The 27,620-nt window shown below is 41.0% G+C and overlaps 1 protein-coding gene across 3 annotated transcripts in view; it reads left to right on the forward strand.

Annotated features, from left to right (window-relative positions):
• The first annotated feature begins 426 nt into the window (after positions 1-426).
• Positions 427-27,620, forward strand: part of USP19 (ubiquitin specific peptidase 19) — a 42,034-nt gene continuing 14,840 nt past the window's right edge. For 2 of the 3 annotated variants that reach the window (XM_070936783.1, XM_070936782.1), the window contains exons 1-21: positions 427-848; positions 8,197-8,325; positions 10,400-10,533; positions 10,814-11,185; positions 12,858-13,110; positions 14,184-14,340; positions 14,459-14,530; positions 15,405-15,520; positions 15,882-16,096; positions 16,701-16,899; positions 17,038-17,171; positions 17,985-18,143; positions 18,249-18,359; positions 18,710-18,820; positions 21,087-21,188; positions 22,567-22,707; positions 23,624-23,742; positions 23,873-24,010; positions 24,187-24,590; positions 25,143-25,253; positions 26,189-26,405. In XM_070936783.1, the coding sequence (XP_070792884.1) occupies positions 707-848; positions 8,197-8,325; positions 10,400-10,533; positions 10,814-11,185; positions 12,858-13,110; positions 14,184-14,340; positions 14,459-14,530; positions 15,405-15,520; positions 15,882-16,096; positions 16,701-16,899; positions 17,038-17,171; positions 17,985-18,143; positions 18,249-18,359; positions 18,710-18,820; positions 21,087-21,188; positions 22,567-22,707; positions 23,624-23,742; positions 23,873-24,010; positions 24,187-24,590; positions 25,143-25,253; positions 26,189-26,405 (3,536 nt within the window). In that variant the 5' untranslated portion in view covers positions 427-706. The remainder of the gene's footprint in view (positions 849-8,196; positions 8,326-10,399; positions 10,534-10,813; positions 11,186-12,857; positions 13,111-14,183; positions 14,341-14,458; positions 14,531-15,404; positions 15,521-15,881; positions 16,097-16,700; positions 16,900-17,037; positions 17,172-17,984; positions 18,144-18,248; positions 18,360-18,709; positions 18,821-21,086; positions 21,189-22,566; positions 22,708-23,623; positions 23,743-23,872; positions 24,011-24,186; positions 24,591-25,142; positions 25,254-26,188; positions 26,406-27,620) is intronic. The other variant, XM_070936784.1, reaches the window with a different exon arrangement.

The raw sequence follows: 27,620 nt of genomic DNA on the forward strand, positions 1-27,620 counted from the left end.
TAAGATGATCAAGGGACTGGAACAGCTTACCTATGAAGAAAGGTTGTGGCATTTGAGGATTTTTAGACTAGAAGAATGTGAATAAGGGAGGACGTGACTGAGATTATGCATGGTGTAAATAAAATCAAGGAACAGCTATTTCTCCTCTGCCCAAAACTTTAGAACCAGAGGTCGCCCAATGAAAGTGAATTCTGGAATAATTAGAGCAGCCCAAAGGAAATTTTTTCTAAGACAATGTCTAACAAAGTTTTGAATTTTCTTACCATGAGATGTGCTGCTGGCTACCAGCTTGGGTGGCTTCCAAAAAAAAAACAAAAAAAAACGGTTGGACAAATTCATGGGGATCAATGGCTACTGGTTTTGATGACAGAGGAACTGCTTCTGAAGGCCATTTACTAGGAAACTACTGGGTTTCCATGTTACCTGGCCACTGCTGGACTAGATGGGCCAGGGATTTGATCCACTGCTTATGTTTTTTTAAAAATAAATTCAGTATAGCTTCTACTAGCTCAGGGTATTTCCCTTTTTAAATTTGCCATACTAATCTGATAATCCTTCCATATGTCTCCAGGCATTTGTTCCTTGCCAGAAAGATTGACCACAAAGAATCGCCAAGATAGCTGGCTCGGGAAGAAGACGTCGCACCCCTGACCCAGAGTCTGTCACCGACCCCGGTGGGCTGTTTGTCTCCTCCAAACGGCTGAAAATGTCCAGCAGTGCCAGTGTCCCTGGTCAGAGGAGAACAGCTCGGGGAGTGGATGATGCAACTAATAAGAAGAAGCAAAAGGATCGGGCCAATCAGGAAAGTAAGGAAGGCGAGAAACCAGCTGGCAGTGACTCAAAGAAAGGTACAGATTTAAGCCATAGGTATCACTGCATTTATAAATTTAATGGCATGTATTACCGAGACCTGGCTGGAAGGGAGGGGTTGGCCCTTTCTAAAATATGCACAGTTGGGTTTCAGGTATGGCAACAACTAAGACTCCTGGGTAGGACAGGGGTCAGCAACCCGCGGCTCTGGAGCCGCATGTGGCTCTTTCATCCCTCTGCTGCGGCTCCGGTCGGCTCCACAATTGATAAGGCTTTTGGCTAGGACAGGTGGAGAAAAAAGAACACCACGCTAGGAGAAGACTCTATGGTGGGGGAACCAGACTTCTGGTCGGCTCCGGAATTGAATGGGGGGCTTCTGGTTAGGACCTTTGTGGCTCCCTGTGTTTTCTTTTCTGTGGGAAACGGGTCCAAATGGCTCCTTGAGTGTTTAAGGTTGCTGACCCCCGGGCTAGTAGTTGTGTTAATTGTCATCAAAGAGTCTCTTAAGGCTTTAGGGGCTGCTCCACAGGTTACCAGATGGGAGACCCTGTTCATTAAGTTGGCCTCTTGGAATCAGTTGAGATTGTTGCTAGTTTTCTAGACTTCTGTGGACTTCAATCTGCCTTCTTTAGGGTTGTGGTCATAGGCAGCTCAAGACTTCATGACTGCCATCACAACCATGGGCCTATCCCAGGTTATCCAGAGCCCAACCCAGGTATGATCTGGTTTCCTGTCCAAGCAATGGCAATATGATCTGGAATTGGGGGAACTCTTAATGTCTCCCTTTGTCATAGTCAGATATGCCTTGATTACCCTGGGGTTCTCCAGCACCATTACACACCTCAGGGAGGCAGAACCTATTAGATCAGTCTGTCCTCAGCACTGATGGACCTTGAGGGGGTTTCAGAGGGGGCTGACTAATTAAAACTGCCCAGGGAGTATCATGCAAGTGTGTTTTAGTGGTGGTTAATTCCTTGGATAGGAGACTTGTTTCTTTTGTTGCTTTACCCCTCTTCAAGAAGCCATCCCTGCAACCCACTATACACTGGACAACTTTTTTCTAGTATCAAACCTTTCCCTTTTTAGGGAAGGTGATGGAGGAGGTAGTCGCACAATAAGTTCAAAGAATGCAGAATGAAGCAGACTCCTTTTAGTTTGGATTTAGGACTGGCTATAGAATGGAAATGGGATTGGTCACATCTTTAGATGATCTTTGGCAGGAGCAGGATGGTGGTTATATATCCATCTTAACTCTCGACTTCTCAGAAGCCTTTGATATAAATGACCATGATATCCTGGATGGGATCCAGGGATGGAGATTGGTGGTGCATTATTGTGCTGGTTTTTCCTCCTTTCTCTGGGGTTGATATTAGTGGTGATTGGGGAAGAAAGATCCTGCCCTCAGCTCTGCTGGGTGGGGCTCCACAGGATTTGGTGCTTTCTCCTCCCCTTTTCAACATCTACATGAAACCGCTGGGTAAGCTCATGCATCTCCATGAGCTGAGGTATCATCAGTATGATGATGAAATCCAGTTATACATCTGCTCTTGCCAAATTAAGCATCGCTGTTGATGTTTATGGAGATTCTCAGTCATCCAGGTCATGGTTGTCCCAGAGGTGCTTTTCAAAAGGTAACTGTTTTTTCCTTGAAACAATGTCCGGTTGCCTTTTGAAAAAGCACCTTTGGGTTGCTGTTAATGTCTTATCCCCGTGCCTGCAATGAGAGAACAACAGGATTTAACTGAACCCCGGCAAAACTGAGTAGCTCTGTGTTTTGGAGTTAAAGTTCTGAGATTCTGCCATCTTGGTACTGGATGGAGTTGCACTGCCCCATACAAACCCATTGTGCATCTTGGGGAGGGGGGGTCCTCCTGCACTCATGACTCCCGTCAAAGAGTATGTGGTAGTTCCACCCATTTATGAATCAGGAAACTCTACTCACAGCAACTCATACTCTGGTCACTTCCTGGATGGACTACTATAATAGGCTCTACGTAAGGCTGCCCTTGAAGAGTATTTAGAAGTTTCCGTAAAATGCAATGGTGTGGGCAGTTGTATATGTCCCTAGAGCAGCACATGCTACATCTCTGCTTTGCGAGCTGCATTGGTCACCAGTTTACTTCTGGGTCAATTCAGGGTTCTGGTTTTGACTTTTAAAGCCCTTCATGACATGGGGCCAGGTTATTTGAGGAACCACTTCTTCCCGGTTATATCTGTCCACCCCATCAGCTTCAGCAGAACGGATGTGTTGTGGGTCCTGCCTGTGAAGGAGTTACATCTGACAGGACCCAGCACACGAGCCTTTTCTGCTCTGGTGTAGTCCTGTGGAATATCATATCTCCCCTAAGGTGATATTGGCTCCGTCTATCAGCCTTCCGGAAATCCCTTAAAACTTGATTGTATCAACAGTCTTGGGGATTGCACGGGAATAGTAATTTGATTAGATAGCTCTATTTATAATCTGATACTCTGTTTTAACCTTTGATAATAGCTTTTGGTGAACTTTTGACTGTTTTAAAATTGTTTTTTGGTTGTTTTATATGCTGCCCAGAGTCATATTGCATGAGATGGGTGGCCAAAAAAAAAGGGAGGGAGGGAGGGCTTCTTTGCTGGTATTGATCATATAGAGCCAGTGGCTCAGAAAATACAAGAGTACCTAGTGATTAGGGCTGGAAAGAATAGTTTTCATTTTCATTCCTCAGATATCACTATTACTTTTGCACATTTATAAATTAAAGTTGCAATGGAATTCGTGTGTTTTCTCTTAGGGAGATTTATAAGCCATCTATTATGACTTCATATGTGCAAACCAGACCGTTTTCTTAACAAACTGGTAAAAAAATATCCTGACTTAGCACTGGGTCTGAAGCAGGCCACAGTTGTTAGGGAAAATCCAAGCATGTTGTTTCCTTCTCTCCAAAAAGTGAAGCTGGATTTCATGAAGAAAATATATACCATAGCATTACCATGAATTGATTGATCAAGAATCACTACATTGGTCACATCATTGCCAATGTTCAGCACAAACTAGAACAAAAAGAAAATCACACTGCATCACTGTTAAAAGTACCATTTAAGACAAATTTTCCAATCTAGTTATAACTAGTACTGAGAATTCTGGGAATTGAAGCATGCATATCTGGAGGGCATCTATGTTAGGGTAAAGGTGTAAAAAATGTGTGAAAGAATAGCTAATCTATGTTTTGTGAAATTGTATATAGAAATGTAAAAACAGAGGGAGGGTGCTAGAGGATGCTGTATTTGTAAAAAAAAAAAAAAAAACCTACAAATCCCCTCTTCCCAATGAAAGTTAATTTGGAAGAAAGATTTGCAAACGGGCCAGTGAGGCTGTTCCCCACTACAGAATGAATGTTTTCTTCTATCTTGGTTTATTTTTGCATTTTGTTTTGGCAGTGGTCAGGGAGGGATCCACTCCCAAATAAAGCTGTGCACCACACCACCATTTCATAAGAATGTTTTTAAGGGCACAAAGCATTATCGGAAATAGACCTTTTTGCTTGAGCTAGCATTACAGCGTGTTAGCATCACAGTTAATTCATTTTAATTAAATAATCTTATTTTTCAAAATGAAACCAGGTGATCAGGAAGTATGCCAAGGAAGGTATTGTATGCTACATACATACACAATTTAGAGCAATTTTAGGTAAGAAACAGATAAGGTTAGCAGGCATTAAACAGTTATTTTTTTATTTTGCATCAAAGTAAGTGGAATCTAATGGATCTCACTTCCTGGTAGACTATGGACATTCAGAAAACATGCAGCAAATACAGAGGATCCTCTGCTCCATAGGCTCCTGGTTCTTCTTATGAATGAATAGGTGGACATTTAGCCACAAGGGGTAGTTTGCTTTAGTTCAATAGATTTTGACAATACTTTTTTCTGCATAAAAGAAATTTTACGGCAGATGGAGATTTTTAGTTTGGAAAGGAGGTCAGTAAGGAGAGACATAGAGTTATAAATAGTCATTTATAGTATGGAAAATGAATTCACAAATGTTTCTTCTGTCACAGTATTAGAACTCTGGGTTATCTAGTAAAGCCAATGCGGAGAAAGTCCATCAAATAAGATTACAGATTAGGTTTGGAGTCTGCAATTTACAACTCCGTGATATTTTTTCTGCTGCTTCCCTTCTGCTGCTATAGGGGAAATCAATTTTAATCCTGGTAATATAGAGCAGACAATAAAATAGGATAAGAACAATGAGATGAAAGGTTGTGAAAGAAAAAATAAGATTTCAGTGATTGCAGCTGTACAAGTGAAAGACTTGAGTGGCACACTAAGCCATAGTGTATTTTTGTTTTTTTCCCTATAATGCAGGGGTGTCAAACTCACATTATCACGTCATCACTTTTCCCCCCTTTGCTAAACCAGGCATGAGTGCGGCCAGCGTGTGACGCATCTGGCCCGGGCCAGGAGTTTGACAGTCCTGCTATAATGTATAAAACCAGCTAATTGTAATTTATTCAGTAACCATGATTGACAAATAAGTCTTAGTAAGGTGTATACGAACTATCACTGTGGCCTTGGTAAAAATGTTGTTGATATTCTCAAATAGGCAAAAAAGGTATGTTTAGAATGGATAAGGACCTTGTGCAGGATAGTGGGTGTTGCTAAGGAATTGGATCTGGAGTTTGCAAAAAGGTGCAAAGAAATGCAATTCAGAATGATTGAGATCATGGTGGAAAGTTTAACTTTTTAAACTTAATTCTATACTTATAGACTTGATAAATGTTTTAAAATGAAAGTTGAAACATTCATTGTGAGGAAGAAAGCTTTACTCTTTTGAATAGAATGTTGTTATTTAGAAATGTTGCAAGTATGGAAGAATATGCTAGGTAGACTAAATGTACTGTTGTCCTCTTTGCTCTTTGTGGCCTTCCTTCACAGCTATGTGATAAAAGAAACAGGTGAGTGATTGTGCTAGCTCTGTACTGCCTTGCTCTTTATAAAACTGCAGCTTTTAGCAGGATGGTGAAATAATTGCAGAAGAGGCAGGAGTTACTGGTAGAGACTACAGTCCTGCCAAAGAAGCCTGCTCTATGATCTCCATAATTCTTGTATAAGCCACCCAGCGAGACATGTTTCAAAGTATATCTTTTTATCATGTTGCAGACACTTTTTGTGCATGTGTTATAACTATGTGATTAAGAGGGACGTGAGATTAAATTCTTTAGTTAAGGTGTTGATTTTATAATGTGACATGACATCTAACACTTGTTGCCATAGGTCAGATAACCAGCCAACGTGAAAATTCCTTAAGGCAGAGATGTGGCCTTCCACCAAGGCTGGATTAAAACTCTTAGTATTGTTGTTCCTCATTAACCATACAGATAGTCCTTGACATATGACTGTAATGGAATTTACCCATTACAGTCATGTGTCATGACTGTCGTAAGTTTTGCAACCTTTTTTGTAGCAGTTGTTAAACTAATGTGATAGTGATTGCTATGCTGTGGTTTTGCTGAAAACTGGAAATAACTTCCAGTTTTCAGCAAAATTGCTGTAAAACATGGTCACATGACTGCAGGACACTGCATCAGCCGCCAATGCATGATTGTGGGGAGGGTGAATCTCAGAACTTCAAAACCAGGTCTAGATCTAGGTAGCTTGATTGGTCCTAAGTCAAGGACTACCTGTATCCCTGGGACTGATAAGAAATTCAGTCCATAACAAGTGGGTAGACCACAGAGTCCTCACCCTTGATTTTAAATCTAGTCTTGTTGCTTTCTTTACCTCCCTTTTGATCTGTGCAGGTCCCTTATTCAGGCAACAATGGATAATTCTGTGAAAGTATTCTGGTTAAAATGTAAATAATAATAATAATTATTATTATTATTATTATTATTATTATTATTATTATTATTATTATTATTATTATTATTATTATTATTATTATTTATTAAATTTGTATACCGCCCTCCTCAGGACTCAGGGCGGTGAACAGCCAAAAGATAAAATACATATAATACAAATGTTAAAAAACCATTAAAATACAATTAAATAATTTGGCCCAGAAAAACAAAATTTAAAACACCCCAAATTTATAAGACAAATTTAAAATTTAAAAAATTTAAAAACAGTTTAAAAAGAGGTTAGGCCAGGCCGGCCTGCTGAAATAGGAATGTTTTGAGAGCACGGCGGAAAGCACGCAGATTGTAATGTATGAATGCCCTGCTTCAAAGTTAGAAAAATCCTTTGTTCACATGGTTTGTAGCAAAACAGCACACCTCTGTATTTGTTTGATCACCAGAGACTTTTGCTAGCCTGAATCTGGTAGAGCCCCATTGGCACAGGGAATCTGTGGACGGTAAGTCAGATGAATGCATAACTCAATGGAGCTCAAGCCACCTACTTTGTTTTCATGTGTTTTCTGAATGTCTTATTTCTCTGACATAAGGATTAACTCCCTAACAATCTCTAGAAGATTAACAGCCTGGCAAGCTGTAAAAGATGCATGAAAAAGAAATGGGGATTTGTAATCATAAACATAAAGCTTTGTTCCTGCTTGATTAAGGTGTGGGCAAGCCTATTCCTGATTCCCGTGAGCCATAGAAAGCATGTTCTAAAACCAGCTCAGGGCAAGAGGACATGAATCTACAAGAGAACCTGAACCCTCTCCTTTCTCAACCATGGATTATTTCCCATGGAATATTATCTTGTATTTTTCCGTATCAAAGCTTGGGTGTGATTGAATCAGGATGCCACACTTTCTTGACAGATTCCATCTTCACATGATTTGAGCCAGTGGCTAAGTAAATATTTAGTATTTTGGGTCAGTGTTAGAAGTATTTCACATACATGATTTCTGTAACCCCCACAGTCCTGTCTGGTATTGACCTCTAGCCGTCCCTTCCAGTTAGGAGGGCATTGGAGACTGGAAAGGAAGAGTCAACATGATTTAAAACCTATCATGCGCTCTGGCACAAATGAGGTAGCATTTGCTGTCATTGCCATGATTCCTAGAAAAGCCACCTAAAGGCATGACCATGACCAGTAGCCAATCAAATATGAGATAAAATTAGGAAAGTGGTTTTCTAAAGATATCTAGTAAGTGTTTAGCTGTTCTGTGTGATGGGCTGCAAACATTCATTCACAAGGGTCATTTGACCATTGAGTTGCAATAATTCCAATAAATGGTTTAATGTACTGTTATTGAACATTGGCCTTTACTTTTTTCTGTGATGGTTTATGTAATTCCCATTGTAACATTCTTTGTGGCAATATTAATTATTGATCAAAATGCATCTTGTGTACCATGTTACTAACTATTCAGAGTCTCTTTTGTGTTCCGTTTTTCCTATTTTGGGAAGTTAGCTGTTAACTTATCACTCACAGATGAGAGATTGACATTGTCCGTTTCCTAGACCTGCAGCTGGAATGGAAGCAGAATGCTGATGAGGTTATTGTGAAACTGAATTTGGGCAGCAGGAACCCAAAAGTGGAAGAAGTGGATTCGTCTTTCACAGACACCAATTGTGTCATCAAGTTACCTGGTATTAATACAGACTTTCCTTCCTTATTCATAGAGTTCTTAATTAGCATGAAAAGAAGAAATAGTTTCTCCTTTTTTTAAAAAAATAACTTTTTAAATTCAGTTTTTGTCCACCAGCAGCAATAAACAAACAAACAAACAAACCCTTTCCTGAAGAAGGCAAAATGTGAGAGCAGCTTAATGCACTTGATGTGGGGTCATGCAAAGCACTTGGGACTCCCAAGTCTCCCAGAGATAGAAAGGCCATCATATAGCTCTTCCTGCAATGTATGACTAAAGTTTAGATATGAATAAGTTATGAAAAAGCCAGCAGGAAATATATTGTCACGGAAAATAAGCAGTTGTGAAAAGGAGCATTTACAACTTTTCGGAATAATACTCTTTATTACACAAAGCTCTGTGTAAAGTGGAATGAGAGTGCCTAGAATCATTATTGCACACTACAGTGATACCTTGGTACTCAACTGTTCGGGAACTCATCAGATTTGGTACTCAAGGCATTTTGACGTAAACATTTTGTCCCAGTAATCATTGTTTGTTTGGTACTCAGCATACAAGCTGGAACTTGTTGGTGTCAGCTGCCTTATAAGATTCACTATGTTATTCCCCATGGGAAAAATTGGTTTGGTACTCATCATTTTTGGTACTTATAGCACCTCCTGGAACCAATTAAGGATGAGTACCGAGGTACCACTGTATATGTGCCAGGGATATTGATATCTGGCTAGAACAGTGGCATACAACCTGAAGCCCTTGGGCTCCATCTGTTCTCTGAAACCTGCAGTTGCAGCCAACTTGTGACTTATAATGTGATAAGGGAAATGGAAATTATTCATATGAGTTGATTGATTATATGCCATCAGGTTCCTATTGATTTTTAGCAACCACATGGATAGATTTTCTCCAGAAGGATCTGTTCCAATCTGATTCTTCAAATCTTCTAATGATGCACACATCACTACTGTTATTGAATCCATGTATTTGTCAGTGGTCATCCTCTTCTTCTTTCTCTTTTCACCTTTCCCATCATTATAATTTCTCCAGAAAGCTAGATCTTTGTATAATGTTTCTGAAGTATGACGTAGTGTTTATATTAACTGTAATTTAATTTAAATGCAGTTTTTATCCTGGCCCCATTTACTTCTTTGTCTTTTTCCTCATGATTCAAAAGACAATACAACTCTCAGCTTGACAAATAAAAAAAAACTTTTTTTGGTGCAGAAAAAACTGGAGTGATGAGAAATTTATTGGCTTTAATTTAAGGCTTTATTGTATCCCATCTTATTCTTAAGTATCTATAAAATTAAAATCTTAGGAGACATAACAACATAACAAGGAGACATATTTTAGTCTTTAGCTGCTGTTTCATAGCTGAATCCTTTAAAAAAATTATTTAAAAAAAAATCCATCATAGCAAATAAAGATCAAACATTTAAAGTCTCTGAAAGAAGCTGAAACGTAATAATCATCAAGCATTCTAGAAACATAATTATGATCGTACATGATTTGAAGAACAAAACACAGCTTCTTTATGTAACCTAGCAGTTTAGCAGGCTCTCGTGAAACTTAGATTTTTCATTCATTAAAACAGTATGCTGTTGAGACACAAAAATAAGCCTTCATAATGCTCATTATTTTTCCTATTAACACATGTTCAGCACACAGAAAGTAACAACTTGTCAATGTTCAAGGAACAAATTTTACTTGGCTCAATTGTTACTGTCCTTCAGAAGTTCCAGTTTACCCCTCATTCCCTTACAATATAAATTAATAGCATTTATTTATAAATAAATATTTATAAATTTATAAATAGCATATAGCAATGAAGTGTCTATACAGAGGTTCCTTTCTAACACAAAATGACACAATGGAGAAAGGTTTTAACAGCTTGTATTTCACAAGGAGAGCAAGGCACCATCCTATTTATTTCAGAATAAGTGTGATTTCATACAACATCTCATCAGGTCAAATGCTAGCCAAATGCTGTCTTGCCCTGCAGTGGTGCAGGGCTGTGGTACATGTTCCTTATTCCTTAACCATCAAAGAAGAATCTTATGCCCTGTCTCTTCCTTCAGATGGCCGTCAGTGGAGCTGTGAATTCTACGAGGAGATAGAAAGTTCCTGCACCAAAATCCAGTTCAAGAAAAGCAATATCCTACAGCTGGTGCTGCCAAAGAAGATCCCATTGCACAACTGGGCTTCACTTTCTGTAAGCTTCATCCCATATCTGATATTTTCTTCATGCTTTCCTGAGCCCTTGAACTCTAGCAAGATTGGATCAAGTCATCCCTAGGCCATCTTCTCCCTGTAGGACTGCTCTAGAGATCCATCATTTGTTTTCAGGCTCAGTGGTCTCTATAGTCAATCTCTTATTAGCTGGAATTTATATGTTTCTTGTAAGCATGATGAACTTAAGTCTGATAGGAACTTTTTGCTTATTCAATATATTTCTCTTTTGTTTGATTTATTGCCCATTTCTCTCTCCCCAGAAACGCCACAAAGACGGTTCAAGAGAACATCCAAAAAGGATTGCGTGTAAGGAGAATGGCAAAGAGAAGGCCCTTTCTGCTGGGGAAATGTCTGAAGAACCCCAGCTTGATAGTACTGTGGAGCTAATCAGATGCAAACGAGACCCTCCTAACCCAAAGCGAAGTTTGGGGAAAAATGACACTGTGGGAGGGAGAAACCCTATCAACCCAAGACTGCCAACTGGACCTGGTATCAAGGCAGTGTGTATCAAAGCCAGCTTGTCTGAGGAGGAAAGGAAAAGCAGAAGCATGGGGAACCCTGGGCTATCTGGAATAACTGACCATCAAAGAACTGACCAAGTTGCTGAGGGGACTGCCCAGTTGGATCTAAAGGTAAGAAACAAGGGGTGAGTTATGCTGATTTTTGACTCAGGATTGAGATCAAAAGTTTATCCTTGACCTTTCCCATACATCAAAAAGAGACATTGAGAGTTCCTGTTGTCAGAGGAAACGGCTTCCTCTAGCAAGGAAAAATTGGGATTCTTATTAAACCTGCAAACCAGCATTTCACAGTGGATTTAGGTTGTTATTACTGCTTAACTTTGAGAGCAGAAATACTGTTAAGACTATTGGCAAGTTTCATAGCTCTTCTGCCAAAAGACTTCTTTTTATGTTGGGAGAATATAGACTGGAAATTACTGTAGCCCAGATTTTCTATTTGATCTTGAAGAGAATTTCAAACTTGTCTCCTCGCTTCAGCATATTTAATTGCTCTGTGGAGTTTTATCGTCTTGCTTATCTGGATAGGCTTTATACAATCTTTGCTGTGCTGCTGGTTAAGAGGAGTAGCTGTGGACCCGGTTTTGATAGTTCCATCAAAGGAAAACAAATCAGACAAATAGAAAAAAAAAGTTTTTTTCTGGGTATTCCTGGGTATTTGATTTCAACTTCCTGAATGAACAACCAAAGCTTCTATATGTCATCTCACAATGTTGGGTGCAACTTCCAGGGTCCCTTTAGAAATTGCTGCTGATTTGTAATTTTCAGGGGTGATACCAGGTGAAGTGTCTCTGGAGTTGTGCTCTTGCTGATGTCACGGTACTTGGCAAGAGTGTTGAAGAGGTTTACAATTACTTTCTTCTAGGATGGGGGTAGGGTTTTGTTGGCGGGGGGGGGGTCTTTCCAGTACTAATATTTCCTTACATCTCCAATCTATAATCCCTCCAACCTTTTCAGCTAACCAGTAAGAGTATTTGTTTTTGTTTTTCTTTCTTAACTGCCCATCTCCTACACACACACACACACACACACACACACACACACACACACAGAGTAATCATATTAAATGTGTGTAATTAATGAAATTAATATTAAATTGAATTTAATTTTTCATCTGGCTTTTCCTCATTAGTCCTTTGCATTACCACTCTAAATACAGTTTCCCACCACCACCACCACCAAAAGCATCCTTGCCACTATTACACAATCTTTCGTTTGACATTTTGTAGCTAGTAGGCATGTTTGGGGGTTTGAAACCTTAGGGAGATGGTACAATATAGCTGTTGATTGGAGAAACATGTTAACAGAATTATCACTTTCATGGGCCCAGCCAGTCCCAAAACACCCAGAAAAGCAAAATGATGAATAAATAACTTGCCTAAGAATTTGAATATAAGGCAGGGAAAAGTACTTTAGAACACACAACCATTCCTTTGATTCTATCATTTTTGGCTCGTCAGAAATCATTTTCCTAGTAGAGCAAAACTCTTATGAGTAAAAGAGAACTCCTGCCCCAAACCATGGTTAAAAATAAGGTAATTCATAAGGTCAAAGATAAAGACAATTAGCAGGAAATTTGGTGGTACAAGTTGAGGCATTTATTGGTGAAACAGTGGCTGAGGGCATCATCATGCTTACTCCAGTTAAGAGTGATGTCAGTTCTCTGTTATTAGCAATATTTTCTAATGAATCACATGTATGTTGGAATCTGTTGATACATTTCAGTTTAAATGTTCTATCCTACTTACTTCTACATCTGATTGTAGTTTTCTTCCTACATTACCAGATTGAGGGTCCAGAGAGGGAATCGGTATGCATGGAAATGCAGCAGCCTGTGGCCCCTCCAGATGCCTTGCCCAATCAGTGTGGGCCCCCTCCAGAGAAGAGACTCCCTCAACTAGCCAGCTCCCATGAAGCTTCTCAGGGAGTAGACCCTGCCTCGGCCTTCAGGGAGGGAGTCCCTTCCTCTCTGCATCCCAGAGATCCTGAGACGAGAGTCTGGTCCAAGGACAGTGACGCTTTAGAGGCTGTTAGTATTGGTGAGTAAAGAGTGAGATCCTGAATGTTTATGTAGGTACACCGTGATTGCCCAACTTCGTTTAAACTGAGTTAAGGGATTAAATGGATGTCAGCTCTGTGCCCAGACAACTAAGTAGGCACACATTCTGAAAAACAGGAATAATTGTTAGCTGTTAAATGAGAATTATAGAGCACCCGTTTTGTGTAAAAATTGCAGATTCCAGTAATGACAGATTTCACTAGTAGTTGAGAAAGTTGCCTTTCTGAAATTCTCAGCTGCTCCTAGTCAGTGGAATAAGTTCTCTGGGTTCAACCATTGTGCTAAGATATAAATGTGATTTATTTAAGTTTCTCTTACATGAATCCAGGTAATTGTGACCTATTCAACAAACTGGAGAAGTAAACTGTGCAGTGTGTGAACCCTATTGTATTAAAACACTTCCTGTGTTCCTGAACTTCGATTTTAAAATGCTTGAGCAGCCAACTAATAAAGAGAGATGCTTTCTGTTAATAGAGAGAGATGCTGCCTATTAGAGGAGGAGATAATGCATGATGGACCAAGAGTATGACTTGGTAGAAGGTTGATGGTGCTGAATGGAGTTACAGAAGCTATGGTAGAAAGGAGGCTAAGCAAAGGATTGTCAAAATATATTCTTTGCAAGATTTCAGGCATTTTTAAAGACGGATTTTAAAGTATGGTAATTAATTTTGTATTGATTTGGAGAGTTGGAATTGCTTTGCGGAGAGTCTAGTGGATATGCCAGCATCTGCAGGTGCTATGTTGCTAACCTGCAGGCTTAACAATTGTCTGTCCTGGCAGGAGGGGAGAGTTTGGTTCAGTGCTTTGCATAGCTCTTGGGACATGCCTACCAGAATCATGTTATATACCCTTTTGTCATAATTTATGTAGAATATAACTTTTGATGCAGATACTCTAGCCCAGTGTTTGGCCAGTGGTTTAACCACTTCTTTCTTCTACAGCCTATCCCCAGAAACAACCACACATGTAAATTTGAATCTCAAGATGATTTCTCTGGAAATTTCTCTTTAAGATAGTCCTTTTGTCATTATTGCTTTATCTTTTTCTTGCTAGAACCAGAGCCCATTGTGAATCTGACATTTGTGAAGAATGACTCCTATGAGAAAGGAAACGACTCTATGGTAGTGCACGTTTATGTAAAGGAGATTCACAAAGAGATGTCCAGTGTACACTTTCGGGAACAAGATTTTACACTCATGTTCCAAACAAGGTATGGCGATTACTGGTGACAGACCAGCCCCCCTCTCCTTACCCTAGCCAGAAGTTAACTGGAATGGTTACTGAGCGGGAAAAGAATCAAAATACATAATATATGCCACTTTTTGCAGTGATGCCAACTTTCTTCGTCTTCACCAAGGCTGCAGCGCTCATTCAGTATTCAGGTGGCAGGTGAAACTCAGGTATCAAATTTGAATTATTTCTGCTTGATTGTTGTTGTTGTTGTTGTTGTTTGTTGTTGTTGAAATATATTCTAGGGGCCATAATAATATATTCTGGCTGATGCTGCTTCATAAATGATCACCTTCTCCATTCTGTAACACAAGCACCAGCCTTTGATTATACTAACCCAGATAAGACCTATTGATTCACCCAAGCCTGATTTTTATTATTCTGACTCTTCAGGAAGCAATATTATTAATCTAAACTCAGATTGATTAAACTGTCTGAGATAGCGAAATGGAAAGTCTTACTTAGAGAAAAGGCATTGATTAACCTTAATGCTAACCCTTGTGAACTTTTTGCGCAAAATGTAAGAATATCAAATGATGATATACGGTTTTAACAATTACTAATATTAATAGATTTTTTTAAATGGATGTGTTGTAACCATAAATTAAGAGTTCAATCTAAGTTTTATTTACATTTGCTGTAAAACAAATCAGAAGTCATTATCATTTTTTTTTGTATTTTTATTTATTGTTTATTTTATTACACCTCCATCCTCTCTTTTCTTCTGCTATTTTTCTTGAATATTAGTTCTTGGTAGTTTTTATCTTTTGTCTTAAAATTTAGTAAAGGTATTAAAAAAATGTATTTTTTGAAAATGTATTACTGTACACAGCCCAGAGATTTTTAGCAAGTATTCCTATTAAACAAGGTGCTTCTCATCTATATAAAGAAACAAATACAGCAATACGGAAATCCTTTCTTCCATAATACAGAAGTATATTTATTTATTAGATTTATTGCCCAGTCAGGGTATCTGTAAGTTCTTTGTCCTGTCTAATTGTGTCCGATGTTCTCATTGCTTCCCCTGTTTGAATTGCCTTGCAGGAACCTTATAGAGCCAGATCAGTGTACATATAATTTCACTACAGCCCGGATTAACATTTGTTTGAAGAAACGACACAGCCAGCGTTGGGGGGGCCTGGAGGCTCCTGCCACACGAGGTCTGCACCTGGATTTTTTAAAATTCACCCTGTAGGGATTCCTTGTATGTATCGATGGGGAGTGAGAGATCTTTAAGGCTGAGGATGTTAAGCTCAGGGATCACTGAGAACTATATTGGTTTATTTCCATTGTTTGGCCAGCTTATAGATTGGACCTGAGAAAGAACTTGGATACTTCAAAATCTGCATGAAGGTTCAATCTTAGAGCATGTTCTTCACCCCGTCATGTTTGGCATGCATTTCACTGTGGGAAAGGATTGGTTCTATGGCACTCCATATTGCTCAAGCCTGGGATGTACAGCATAATTACCCTTGATTCCTTCTGCTGCTAACCACAAGCCCACTTTTCCCCATTTTTAAGGTGCAGTGGGTGGTGCAAAGGTTGCCATGCCAACCGGCCCTACCCCTCTGGATAAAAGCCAACCTGGGAGTAACCAGCACCCTCTCTCCACTAAAGAAGAGGCCCGAGCAGTTGAGAAGGAAAAGCCTCGAGCAGAAGACAGTGGCCTGGATAGTGTAGCAGCTCGGACCGTATCAGACCACCTGCCTGTGAAACAGGAGCCACTCGTGCCCTCGGTGAGAACTTGTGAGGACTATTGGGGTATTGTAGTTCTCAATTATTATGGGGAGAATGGGAGGAAATATAGGGGTCCTTTCATATGGTCAGCATTTTGCGTAGACAGGAAAAGCAACTACTCAGAATTGTGAGTGAGACTCTATTGCAAAACATTGCGGTGTTGGTAGAAGTGCTTTACTTTGGTGGGGTGGGACAATACCATCTTCTGATCTTCATTCTGGGTGAAGGGATCCAGAATATATGCAAGATAACAACACTGGTTCCATCCAGTCTTGCATTGGGCTCTTAAAAAGCAGAGTGATGAGAGGCATCTTCTTGTTATCCCCAACTTCAGCACTTGGACAGAGGCAGCCATTTTCTTTGTAAGCAGATATCACTGCTGTTGTATGTCAGTGACCAACAGCATTTTCACATTACCTGGTGTAAATTAGTTTTTCATGGGCTGAGAGGGCTTGACCCATTATATTTGGTTGAAAGAGCACTTTCTCTCCTGGGACAAAAGAAGCATGGCATTGATAGAAGCCAAGAATACAAGATCTAGAAATGAACTTGGAAAAAAATAGAACCCTGTTTCCTTGAGTGCTAAAAGCCTTTTTTTCCCAGCCTAAGCCAACCTGTATGGTCCCCCCAATGACCCACAGCCCTGTCAGCAACGAGAGTGTGGAAGAGGAGGAGGAAGAGGAGGACAAGAAGGTGTGTCTGCCAGGGTTTACAGGACTGGTGAACCTGGGTAACACCTGCTTTATGAACAGTGTTATCCAGTCTCTCTCCAATACTCGAGAGTTGCGGGACTACTTTCATGGTAAGACACATCTCAAGTTAGGGAAGGAGAGGGGGGGTATCTATATATTCTGGTTAGTCTTCATCTTTTATCTTTCAGGATGGTGACCTTGAGAAAGTGCCCCGATGCTCACCCCTTTCTCTTGTATGTGCCTCCTAGATCGCTCCTTTGAGTCTGAAATTAATTACAGTAACCCGCTGGGAACAGGGGGGCGCCTGGCCATTGGCTTCGCGGTGCTGTTGCGGGCTCTCTGGAAAGGCACACACCATGCCTTCCAGCCTTCCAAGCTGAAGGTAAGGCCTGCCGTGCAAGCACGCACCGGTTGTGTGGTATTCCCTAAATCCATTTATTTTGCCTTCTGGCATGTAACAAGAAGCTTAAGGCAGGTCTGGATACCTTGAGTTAAACTTTATTCTGAGACTATACAAAATCTGGGAACAAAAATAGCTTAAATCCACTCCCACTTGCTTTAATTTAATCTATTAGCACCAGCAGATCACTTAAAGGGAGGGTTCAGAAGGAAAGACTCACCCAAAATCTGCTGTTCCAAGTGGGTCCATTTATGAAGCTTTCCTGATAGAAGTGTCTTCTGACCATATACAAAGTGCTCGGGTGGGGGAAATGACAAGGATGAGCTCCTGAGAAGTTGCAAAATCTTGATAGTTCAAGTAATGAGTTCAGAAGAACACTTGGCTTACTTCCAAAGTACTTCTACTCTTTTTCACATGCTGTAGCCTTTATAATAGTGGGTTGTTAACAATAGATGCATTAAGCCTAGTAGAAGTTTGGTGTCCACCTTTTCCATACATGTCATTCAAATACACATGTTGGACTTTCATGTGTTTGTGTTCTGCAGATGAATTTTAGTGTCGTGATGCAAGTTGGGAGGGTGTGGATTCCAGGAACTGCAAAAAAGTGACTGGAGGAATCAAATGTGGCTTCCAGTTACCATTTAATCCACAGGAAATCCTAATTGTTCCATCTTTGTTATCATTCCTTAAGTGATGCTGTTCTGATTTAGCCACCTTAGGGAAGAGAAGGGTATGATCCTGTTGGCAAATCCCATACAAACAATTGGCTGTTTCTGAATCCAATTCTTCCTGCAGGCAATTGTAGCCAGCAAGGCCAGCCAGTTTACAGGCTATGCCCAGCATGATGCCCAGGAGTTCATGGCTTTTCTGCTGGATGGACTCCACGAGGATCTGAACCGGATCCAGAACAAACCGTACACAGAAACGGTAGACTCCGATGGACGGCCAGATGAGGTGAATGCTTCCTGCATTATTACTGCGTGTATTTAGAGGGAGCACATAAGGTTCTGAGCTGGCAAGATAGTTTCTCATCCTGGCTTTTATGATATTCACTGCTAGGTTGTTGCAGAAGAGGCCTGGCAGCGGCACAAAATGAGGAATGACTCTTTCATTGTCGACCTGTTCCAAGGCCAGTTCAAATCCAAGCTGGTGTGCCCTGTGTGCTCTAAGGTATGATTTTGTGGTTACTTTCCACACTTGGAGTGTTATTTGGATGTATTTTCCACTAGTTGCTGTGGGAGGAGCAGGGGTAGGTTCTGCTCATGCAGTTAGTAACCAGGCTGATTTTATAACAATTCTGCATAATCTTGGCCTTTGTTTTCCTTTCCCATGTCATTGTCTGGTGGGTGAGGCCTCTGCTGCTTTGTTCTTGTTAACACTTTTGCTAGACTGTTTCCTTCTTCTGAATAGTGTCCTTTAAGCCTAAAATAAATGTTTCTGTGAGATTTGCTAGTGCTTCCAATGCACATTATTTTATGCCCAATAAAGGCTTTTATTGCTTATTTTGTTAACTGCTGCAGGTATCCATCACTTTTGATCCCTTCCTGTATTTGCCAGTCCCACTACCCCAGAAGCAGAAAGTGCTGACGGTCTACTACTTTGCAAAGGAACCTCACAATAAACCTGTTAAGGTGAGAGAAAAAAATTAAATATAATATATATAATATGAATAGCTTTTTATCTGTTATCCTTCAGCTTGGATTAGTGTTGATAATCAAGGTATCCTTTACTTCTGAAATGTCCAGGGAATTTTTTCAATAGAAAAATCCAACTAGATTTAGTAGTGGTAAAGAACTAGATTTAGTAAAGGTAAAGGTCCAGTCATGTCCCACTCTAGGAGGCAGAGCTCATCTTCGTTTCTTAGCCGAGGGAACCAGCATTGTCCAAAGACACTTCCATGGTTATGTGGCCAGCAGACTATATGCTGAGACGCATCAAACACTGTTACTGTCTCAACAAAGTGGTACCTATTTATCTACTCCCTTGTGCATGCTTTCAAACTGCTAGGTGGGCAGGAACTGGGGCAAGTAATGGGAGCTCACCCCATCACATGGCACTCAGGCCTCGAACCCAGGCTCACAGTTTTCCAACTGACAAACTCAGCATCTTAGGCGCTGAACCATTGCACACACTTAGTAATGGGTAGATCTATACGTTTAAACTAAATATGTCCCAGTGACTTAGAAAGCAAGGATGCAGTGGCAGGGGAATTAACGGTAAGAAAAAAAGAGCTTCTTTGATACAGGGATCTTTCCCTCAGATCTATTTCTGTCGTACCTAATTAAACACCTTCTTAAAAATTAAGTTAGAAGTCAATATGAAAACAGGTGACTTTGGCATGTCTCTGCCTCTAGAGAATTGAAAGGCAAAATGAGAATATCGATGATAGAAAAAAGTGTCACATTTATGATTAATGTTACACTTGGAGGAAATTGGTGCAAGATATTCTGTCAAGGGTGTGCTACCCGTGTATTGATTGTGAAATTAGGTAGTTAAATAATCAAATAAGATAATTTTTTCATACTGTGAAGCTCAAAAATATTGGAAAACAACTTATAATGGAAAAAAACCGCATTTTCAAGATGGCTTTCTCATTCCATCCTACTATTTTCTTATAAAATATTATTAAACCTTATGTTCCTACAAATAAAACTAGATTTGAACATAGTAATGGGATTCTTTATGTTTCTCTTTGGGAATTATGAACAAATTCTTCCAGAAAGGAATAGCTAATTATGGTATGAGAGAATTATGTCATAACAAATTTCATATATTAAAAAATCTGATGAAGAATTTAATAAATTGTGGAAACTATTTTGTGTTACAATCTTATAAGTGACAGCCAGTTTTTTTTCCAGTAAAATTTAAAACTTGCTATATTTTTCATATTAGGCAGAAATTATTGTTATGCTTGAACCTCAGTTTATAACTTGGCTAGTTATTAATTATTGTATATTAACCTACTTTTTATATTGGTCTTTAATACTAGTTTAAACTGAATTGATATATTTTAATAGATAACTATAAATTATAGTTATTTTTACATTTTGCCCCAAAGGTATGATGCTTATGAATATCCTTTCTATTTTTTTTTTCTCCCCCCCTTTTTTTTATTCACTCTTTTCTTTCTTTGATTAAGTTTTATAAAATTAATAAATTATAATAAAAACGATTGAGGAAGAGGTTTAAAGGTTTAAGGGAAATGACAAACAGGCAGTGTGTTGTATGAGCACAGCTACAGCAAAAGCAGACACTATACTAGTTGTGGAGAACATTGAGTCCTCGGCAAGTACCTGGAGAGCCAACATGAGCTGTGGTTACTTCAAAGAAATCATACTGCAAAGAAATAACAATTTAGGGGAAGGATGTGTTGGTGAAGAGAAACTTTGGCCAAAGTCTGCCGTAGAACCATGATTATGGCCAGTGTGGCTAATGAAGTAACACTAGAACGGAAAACTGAATTCCCATCTACCCGCTACTGTCACTGCTAGGGGATGAAAGAAGGAAAGTAGGTGTAGCAGGCAAGGAGAGACAAAAGCTAAGATGCAGCTGTGTCTTCCGTAGTTCTTCCCATATCATGTCTCCTTCCTTCTGTGCTGTATTCCCCCTAAGACAGTTTAATAACACGGAAAGCAAGAATGAGTTGTGTCGTGCTATAAAAGCCACTCAACTTTGCCATCAGTAGGCCTGGAGTCCTGTAATGGCATTTCATATGAAAAAGACTGTTCGTTCCTTGGAATGATAGCTGTCAGAGGTGAATCAAATGGCAGTGAAGAAACAGATTAAGGGTCATGATGTTACAACGTTACCGCTTTGAAAAATAAGGTATGGGCAGTGGAATTGGGGAAATCATGGCTGCATATACAGATCTGCCTAATATATGCTCTCTCCCAATAGTTCTTAGTGAGCATCAGCAAGGAGAATTCTACTGCCATGGAAGTCCTAGACTCCGTATCCCATAGTGTGCGAGTGAATTCTGAGAACCTGCGCTTGGCTGAGGTGATTTACAGATTTATTTATTTAAAGCATGTATGTAGCTACTCATTTTGCAACCAACTCTGGGCAGCTCCCAGTCAAAGATTAGAACATGTTTAAAATCATATTAAAAGTATACAACTAAGCCAATTAAAACATTAAAAACAACAAAAGCTTGGCACCAAATCAAAGTTCTAATGTGCAGTTTATCTAATTTTCTCCTGCTTGGTGGGCGGGTGGAGCCAGTTCTTTAAAGCCTTCTTGAAGACTAAAAGAATGGCGGCCTACTGAACCTCAGGGGGGCAGAGGGTTCCATAGGGCAGGGGCTGCCATAGAAGCACATGGCTTACTAGCTCAGATGGCAATATTTAAGAGCTAGGACTTGGAGTGTGTCCCTCATCTGATGAGGTAGATGTCCATATAGGAAAAACAAACTTTTAAAATGTCATAGATGGATATCCTAGAATCTGTTCTTGAGAAAAGGACTGAATAGGAATTATCTCCCTTTTCCCTTTACTAAACAGCAAGCAGACTCTGCCTACCATATCTACTGGTTTTTCCCCACTTCCTAACCACTGTCATAAACATAGTGTGTCATCCTCTTACATTGTGCAATCTTACGTGAAGGGGCAATATCTCAAAAACAGAGTAGATAATACATTGTGGAAGGCACATCAGGTGATGGTCTCTAGCCTCTGGGAATAAAAGTGCTTGCAGCAATATGGAAATCTCAGCCAACACAAGCCTTTTCCTCAGCAGTGCTCCCTATGAACATCAGTTTATTGGAAGCAAGAGTGAGACTCCTCCGGGCATCTATATAACCCTGATGAGTATATAAGTTCACCCACAGGCATTTCATTGCTAGCCTACCTCCTTCTAATGTAGGACATGGCATGCTGAGCAGGTACGGCACGGTGATCACCCAAGAGATAAGAAACAGAAGACCAAGGGTGGGGATGGAAAGTAATACCTGCAAAAGGAGGGCAAATGGAAATCTGAGCCAAACTTTACCACTATTACCACACCAACTATATAAGATATGGAATCAGATTAGCAAAATCTTTAGCTCAGCCTTCTACTTGAAAATGGCCAGTTAAGCAATTCCCGGGCAAGTCAGACATATATTTGCTGTTTAGAGCAACCAGTTTTTATGATAGTGGCTGTTTTTATACTTCCACTTTTATTTTTTATTTATTGAATGAAATATATACACCGCCCTCTCTCACTATCTAAGTGACTGGGCAGTTACAACTTTTAAGGGGTCCTCTGTGCCAATCTATGGTATTACCTATACAACTTCTTATGATGGCCAGGTTTTCAAGCAAACTGGTGAAAACATTTTGGGGGGGAGGGGGACGGATACTGCCAGAGGCATGACTCCAATTCTCTCCTCTTTGAACAGGTGATCAAGAACCACTTCCACCGCATGTTCCTGCCTTCCCAGTCATTGGATGCCGTCTCTCCCACCGATCTTCTGCTGTGCTTTGAAGTGCTCTCTCCAGAGCTGGCTAAGGAGCGGGTGGTGGAGCTGCAGGTTCAACAAGTGAGTGGCCCAAGTAGAATGTAAGTCAAGAAGGGCAGGGGAGGTTGCAGTTTTATAACCAGCAGAAGAACAACCTTCTTCACGCGCATAGGAGGGTTGAGATCATGGCAGATCCCTTTCTGCAAAGTTTGCACAGGTAGTCCTTGAGTTATGGCTGGAATTAAAACCATGGATTGCCATTGCTAAGCAATGCAGTCATAAAGCACATCACTCAGCCTCCAGACGGTCCCAGTTGTCAAGGTAACCCAAGACATGATGGATGGCGGGTGGGGGGAGACCAGGTAAGGAGCACGCGGTGGGCACGGTTTAGGGAAGCCTAGCCTAGGCTACATGTGTGTTGGGAAAGGAAGTTGCTGCAGTGTAGCATGCAGGAAAGCCAGGGAAAGAGGACACTGGTGGATGCATGTTCCTGCACACAACTGCAGAAAGCTTCGGAAGGAGGGTGTGGGATGGCATGCAAGCACAGAGAAGCCGGGGAAAGAGGATGTGGGGCTATGCTTGTGTGCAAGCACAGGGTAACCTGGGAAGGAGAGCACTGGTGTTTACACGTGTGTGTGTGTGTGTCTGTGCGAGCACAGGAAGGCTGGGGAAGGAGGTTGCAGGACGCAGGTGAGTGAAGGGGGCAAGGAGGGTGTGATGCAAAGGAGCGAAGAAAAACAGGGGAGAGTTACCCAAGTGATTTGCAACCTTCCCTGCTGCCTTCCCTGTTGCCTTTGCTTGTGGGAAGCTGGCAGGGAAGGTCACAAATGCCGATCAGGTGACCGTGAGATGCTGCAACTGGTCATCTGCAAACTGGTTGCCGAGTGCCTGAATTTTGTTCACAAGTCCCTTCATTCAGTAAGTCCAAACCGACTGCCTGTGTTTCCATCTGAGATCATTGCTGCTTTGACTTATCATGTGGGCCATCTTTTCTTAGCGTCCTCAGGTGCCCAGCATTCCCATCACCAAATGTGCCGCCTGTCAGAAAAAGCAGCTGTCGGACGAAGAGAAGTTGAAGCGCTGCACTCGGTGCTATCGAGTCGGCTACTGCAATGTGTGAGTTACCATCTGGCTCAAGAGAGAGAGAGAGAGAGAGAGACCCCTTTTTCTTCTTGACTGCCAGGGGGTGGGTGGGAAGAGAGTAATTAGTTTCCCCGTGGGAGACCTATTGTGTCTTTGTTTTCAGAGTGTGTCAGAGAACGCACTGGTCCAACCACAAAACCTTGTGCCGCCCCGAGAATATTGGCTTCCCCTTTCTTATCAGCATACCCGAGTCCCGCCTCACCTATGCACGATTAGCTCAACTTTTGGAAGGCTACGCAAGGTAAAATATCTGGGTGCCAGCAGTATTCTTGGACATCAGTGCTTGTCTGGCTCATTTGTAGGCTTGGGCTAGGCTGGTCTCATTGCCTTTGCAGGACCAGCTGCTTTGAGGGGAGGAGAGGAGAGGAGGTGTTGTGAGACTCCATTCTGATCAGCTGCTCTACTGCTTCTTCTCAGGTACTCAGTCAGTGTGTTCCAGCCACCTTTCCAGGTGGGTAGGATGCCATCCGAGCAAGGCCTGCCTCTTCTGTCTTCAGAAAAACAAGAACCTCCGGTCAGGAATAGCTGCGCTACAGTTGGGTCTGCTGCTGCCGCCTCCGCCACAACCGTTGAAACTAGCACCATGGAATCTGGGGACGGAGCAAGGGCCCCACACCTCTTGCAGGAGCCCCAGCCGTCTCTCTCCGCCCCTGAGCTACAGCCTGAATTAGGGGATGCCAGCACAGTCAGAAGCAAGGTCTCCACGGGGAGAAGCTCAGGCCTAAACTTAGATTCAGGTTACTCTGAATCATCTGCGGAGTCGCAGCTTGAGAGCTGTCTGGAACGGGAGCTGCCCTATGAAAGAGTCCCCAGGCCAGAAGGTGACTAATCCAGATTTTCCAGCTATCCTTTGCTTGAAATTTGTATTCCAAGGGAATCCTGACGATTTTTCAGAGCAATTCTGATCCAGCTTTTCCCTGTATTCCTTCTTTATGTATCTCTGTGGAAGTAGTAAGGGATAAGCATTTGTGTGACTCCTACTCTTAACTCTGTCAAGGAACCAAATGTGAAATCAGTATCAACAGCTATTGGTATTGTTGCGTTTTCTTTCTTTTCATTTTCCTGTCTTCTTTTGAAGCATGACGAGGAGGGTCGGATCAGGATAACAATTTGTTCCATATATGGTCCAGGGGGCTGAATACAGCTGAGAGGCAATGCTCAGAGTGAATGACAAGGAATAATGATTCCTAATGCAGGGCCAAGGAACACTTCATGTGGTTCCTCATGGCTGAGGCATGCTGAACGGTGCTGTTTTCTACTTACCTACTTCTCAGGCGGCAAGAAGGGGATTTGAGTTTCGATCAGGAAAAAGAAAAGCTGGCTAGATATGCTGTGTCCCTGACTCTCCCTCCCTCTCTCTCCCTTCCCTACAGCTGCCATTCCCGGTTATCAGCATCCAGCTGAAGGGCTGAGTTCTCAAGTTACTCAGTTTTACATCAATAAGATTGATGCAACCAGCAAGGAGCAGAAACTGGAGGATAAAGGTGAGAATTTTGATTCAAAGAAAACAATGACAGCTTGAATGTTTGACTGGAACACGTCAGACAGAGCCACACAGATTCAGGCATAGATTGTTATCAGCTACATCTGGTTGCTTGAGCCGAGGGATGGTGCCATGGAACCATTGGAAAGTAAATGAGGGAGGGAGGGTGGGTGGATGGATGGATGGATGCTCGCTCACTCCGAGGACTTTATAGCTCCCATGCTAATGTTATGAAGCTCTACAGCAAAGATGTGGCATATGTGATTAATGCAAGTAAGCATAAATAGTTTGGTATTGCATTATGAGTTATAATGCAATACAAAGTACTGAAAACTGACTGCTGGGAATACTGCTCATGTTCTCATCCTTCAGTACTGCTGTTCATCAGCTCTTACATAAGGGTAGCAAATACTGGCATCCTAAATATTCTGTCTGATAGAATGTTGACATATCTATCCAATATCAGGCATGTAAGATATACTCCTCAAGATTTTTCAAAACAGCACAAGTCTTGCGCAGGAAAGCACAATACTGAGAGCCAGAATTTCCAACTTTCTCCTTACTCCTCCTCTTCCTCTTCAGCCTGCATAATTAGCTTTGGGTTTTTTTGTTGCAAAGTTGCAGAAACAGATAATGGAATGTGACATGTCCCTTTTGCCGCATTTTAGATAACTGTTTTGCTCTCCCCTCAGAAGCATAATACCTATCCCAACCACTATCCTGGAGAGCCAGCATGTAGCCTAGGAGTATATTAAGGCTTGTAAGTTATTCTTATTCACAGAGTCATATTAAAAATATGCCCAAAGTATGCCTTTCTCTGTTTTGTATAAGCAAGAAAAAACGGAACTACCTCTTGAGTTGTTATTTCTTGGGTGCTTGTTTAGGCCCGGCATGGAGGAATGAGCAACAGCACCTCTAACCTTTTTTGCCTTGTAGGAGATGCCCCCTTGGATCTGACAGATGACTGTTCTCTGGCCCTGGTGTGGAAAAATAATGAAAGGATGAAGGAGTTTGTATTGGTCGAGTCTAAGGAGCTGGAGTGTGTCGAAGATCCAGGCTCTGCCAGCGAAGCAGCCAGGGCAGGACACTTCACCCTGGAACAGTGTCTCAATCTCTTCACCAAGCCAGAGGTGTTAGCCCCTGAGGAGGCCTGGTAAGGAAGAGATTTGTGGGATTTCTGTTTAGGCTACAAAATTGTACTTCCAAAATTGATTGGTAGTAAAATAAATAAATCTAAATTCTGGTGTTTAAGGTTGTATCCCGTCCCCTGTGCTGTGGTTTGTCACAGTTTTAATTAACCTTGATTAAAGCTCCAATTAACATCTAATTCCAAGGAAGCGCTGTGCATCCTTGAATGTTGCTTAGATGAGAAAGTGGGATTTAGGATTGAAGTGAAGCTTGTTTTGGATGGGGTTTTCCTCTCAAAAAAAAGCAGGTTTGCCCTTTGAAAGTACTCTCAACTCTCTGGATCTGCATACGATGGCTCTGGTAAGGAGCATGCGTTTCCCACTTTCACTAGTACACCAATGTGACAGTTCCTATGCTTATTAGACTTAGTGATGGCTACAGACACCTTGGGTATAATGGAGTTGGAAGGGACCTTAGAGGTCTTCTAATCCAACCTCCTGCTACATCAGGTCTTGACTACTGTAATATACTCTCTATGGAGCTGCATTTGAAAATTGAATTTGGTGCAAAAAATGGTGTTTAGACTGCTGACTGATAGGAGAAATATATGATGTTAAGCATAATTGAACTTATTAATGCTGATGTTGAACATGCTGAATAACTTAGCAGAGTGTTTCTCAACTTTAGGAACATCAATTTTATTATAATTTTCATTATTAATTTTATTCTTCGTATGTACACTGAGAGCATACACACCAAAGACAAATTCCTTGTGTGTCCAATCACATTTGGCCAATAAAGAATTCTATTCTATTCTATTAAGATGTCTGGACTTCAATTTCCAGAATTCCCCACCCAAAACAGTGACTAGAGATTTCTGGGACATGACATCCACATATCTTAAAAAGTTTAGGGCCTGCCTCTTTGAGGCTCCACCACTCCACCAGTCAATTTGCCTAGTTACTGAGGTCAGTAGGAGAGGCCCTTTTGATGATCACTACACTGCCAAAGCCTGGATTATTTTGTACATGGGAAAGGAACTTCTCTTATATGGCTCTGAAATATGGTTCCCTTTTTTTCCATATAGTTCTATTCAGGGGTGAAATGCTACCGGTTCTCACCGGTTCGGATGAACCAGTAGTAATAAAAGCTACCGGTTTGGGAAAACTGGCAGTAAAAAACAGTTATTGGTTCATCCAAACTGGTATTTCTGATGATCAACTGTGCCACATGATTAAAT

This window comes from Pituophis catenifer, unplaced genomic scaffold (assembly GCF_029215685.1).
Source record: "Pituophis catenifer annectens isolate HBS135680 unplaced genomic scaffold, rPitCat1.0.hap2 SCAF_2, whole genome shotgun sequence".
Lineage (NCBI taxonomy): Eukaryota > Metazoa > Chordata > Lepidosauria > Squamata > Colubridae > Pituophis > Pituophis catenifer.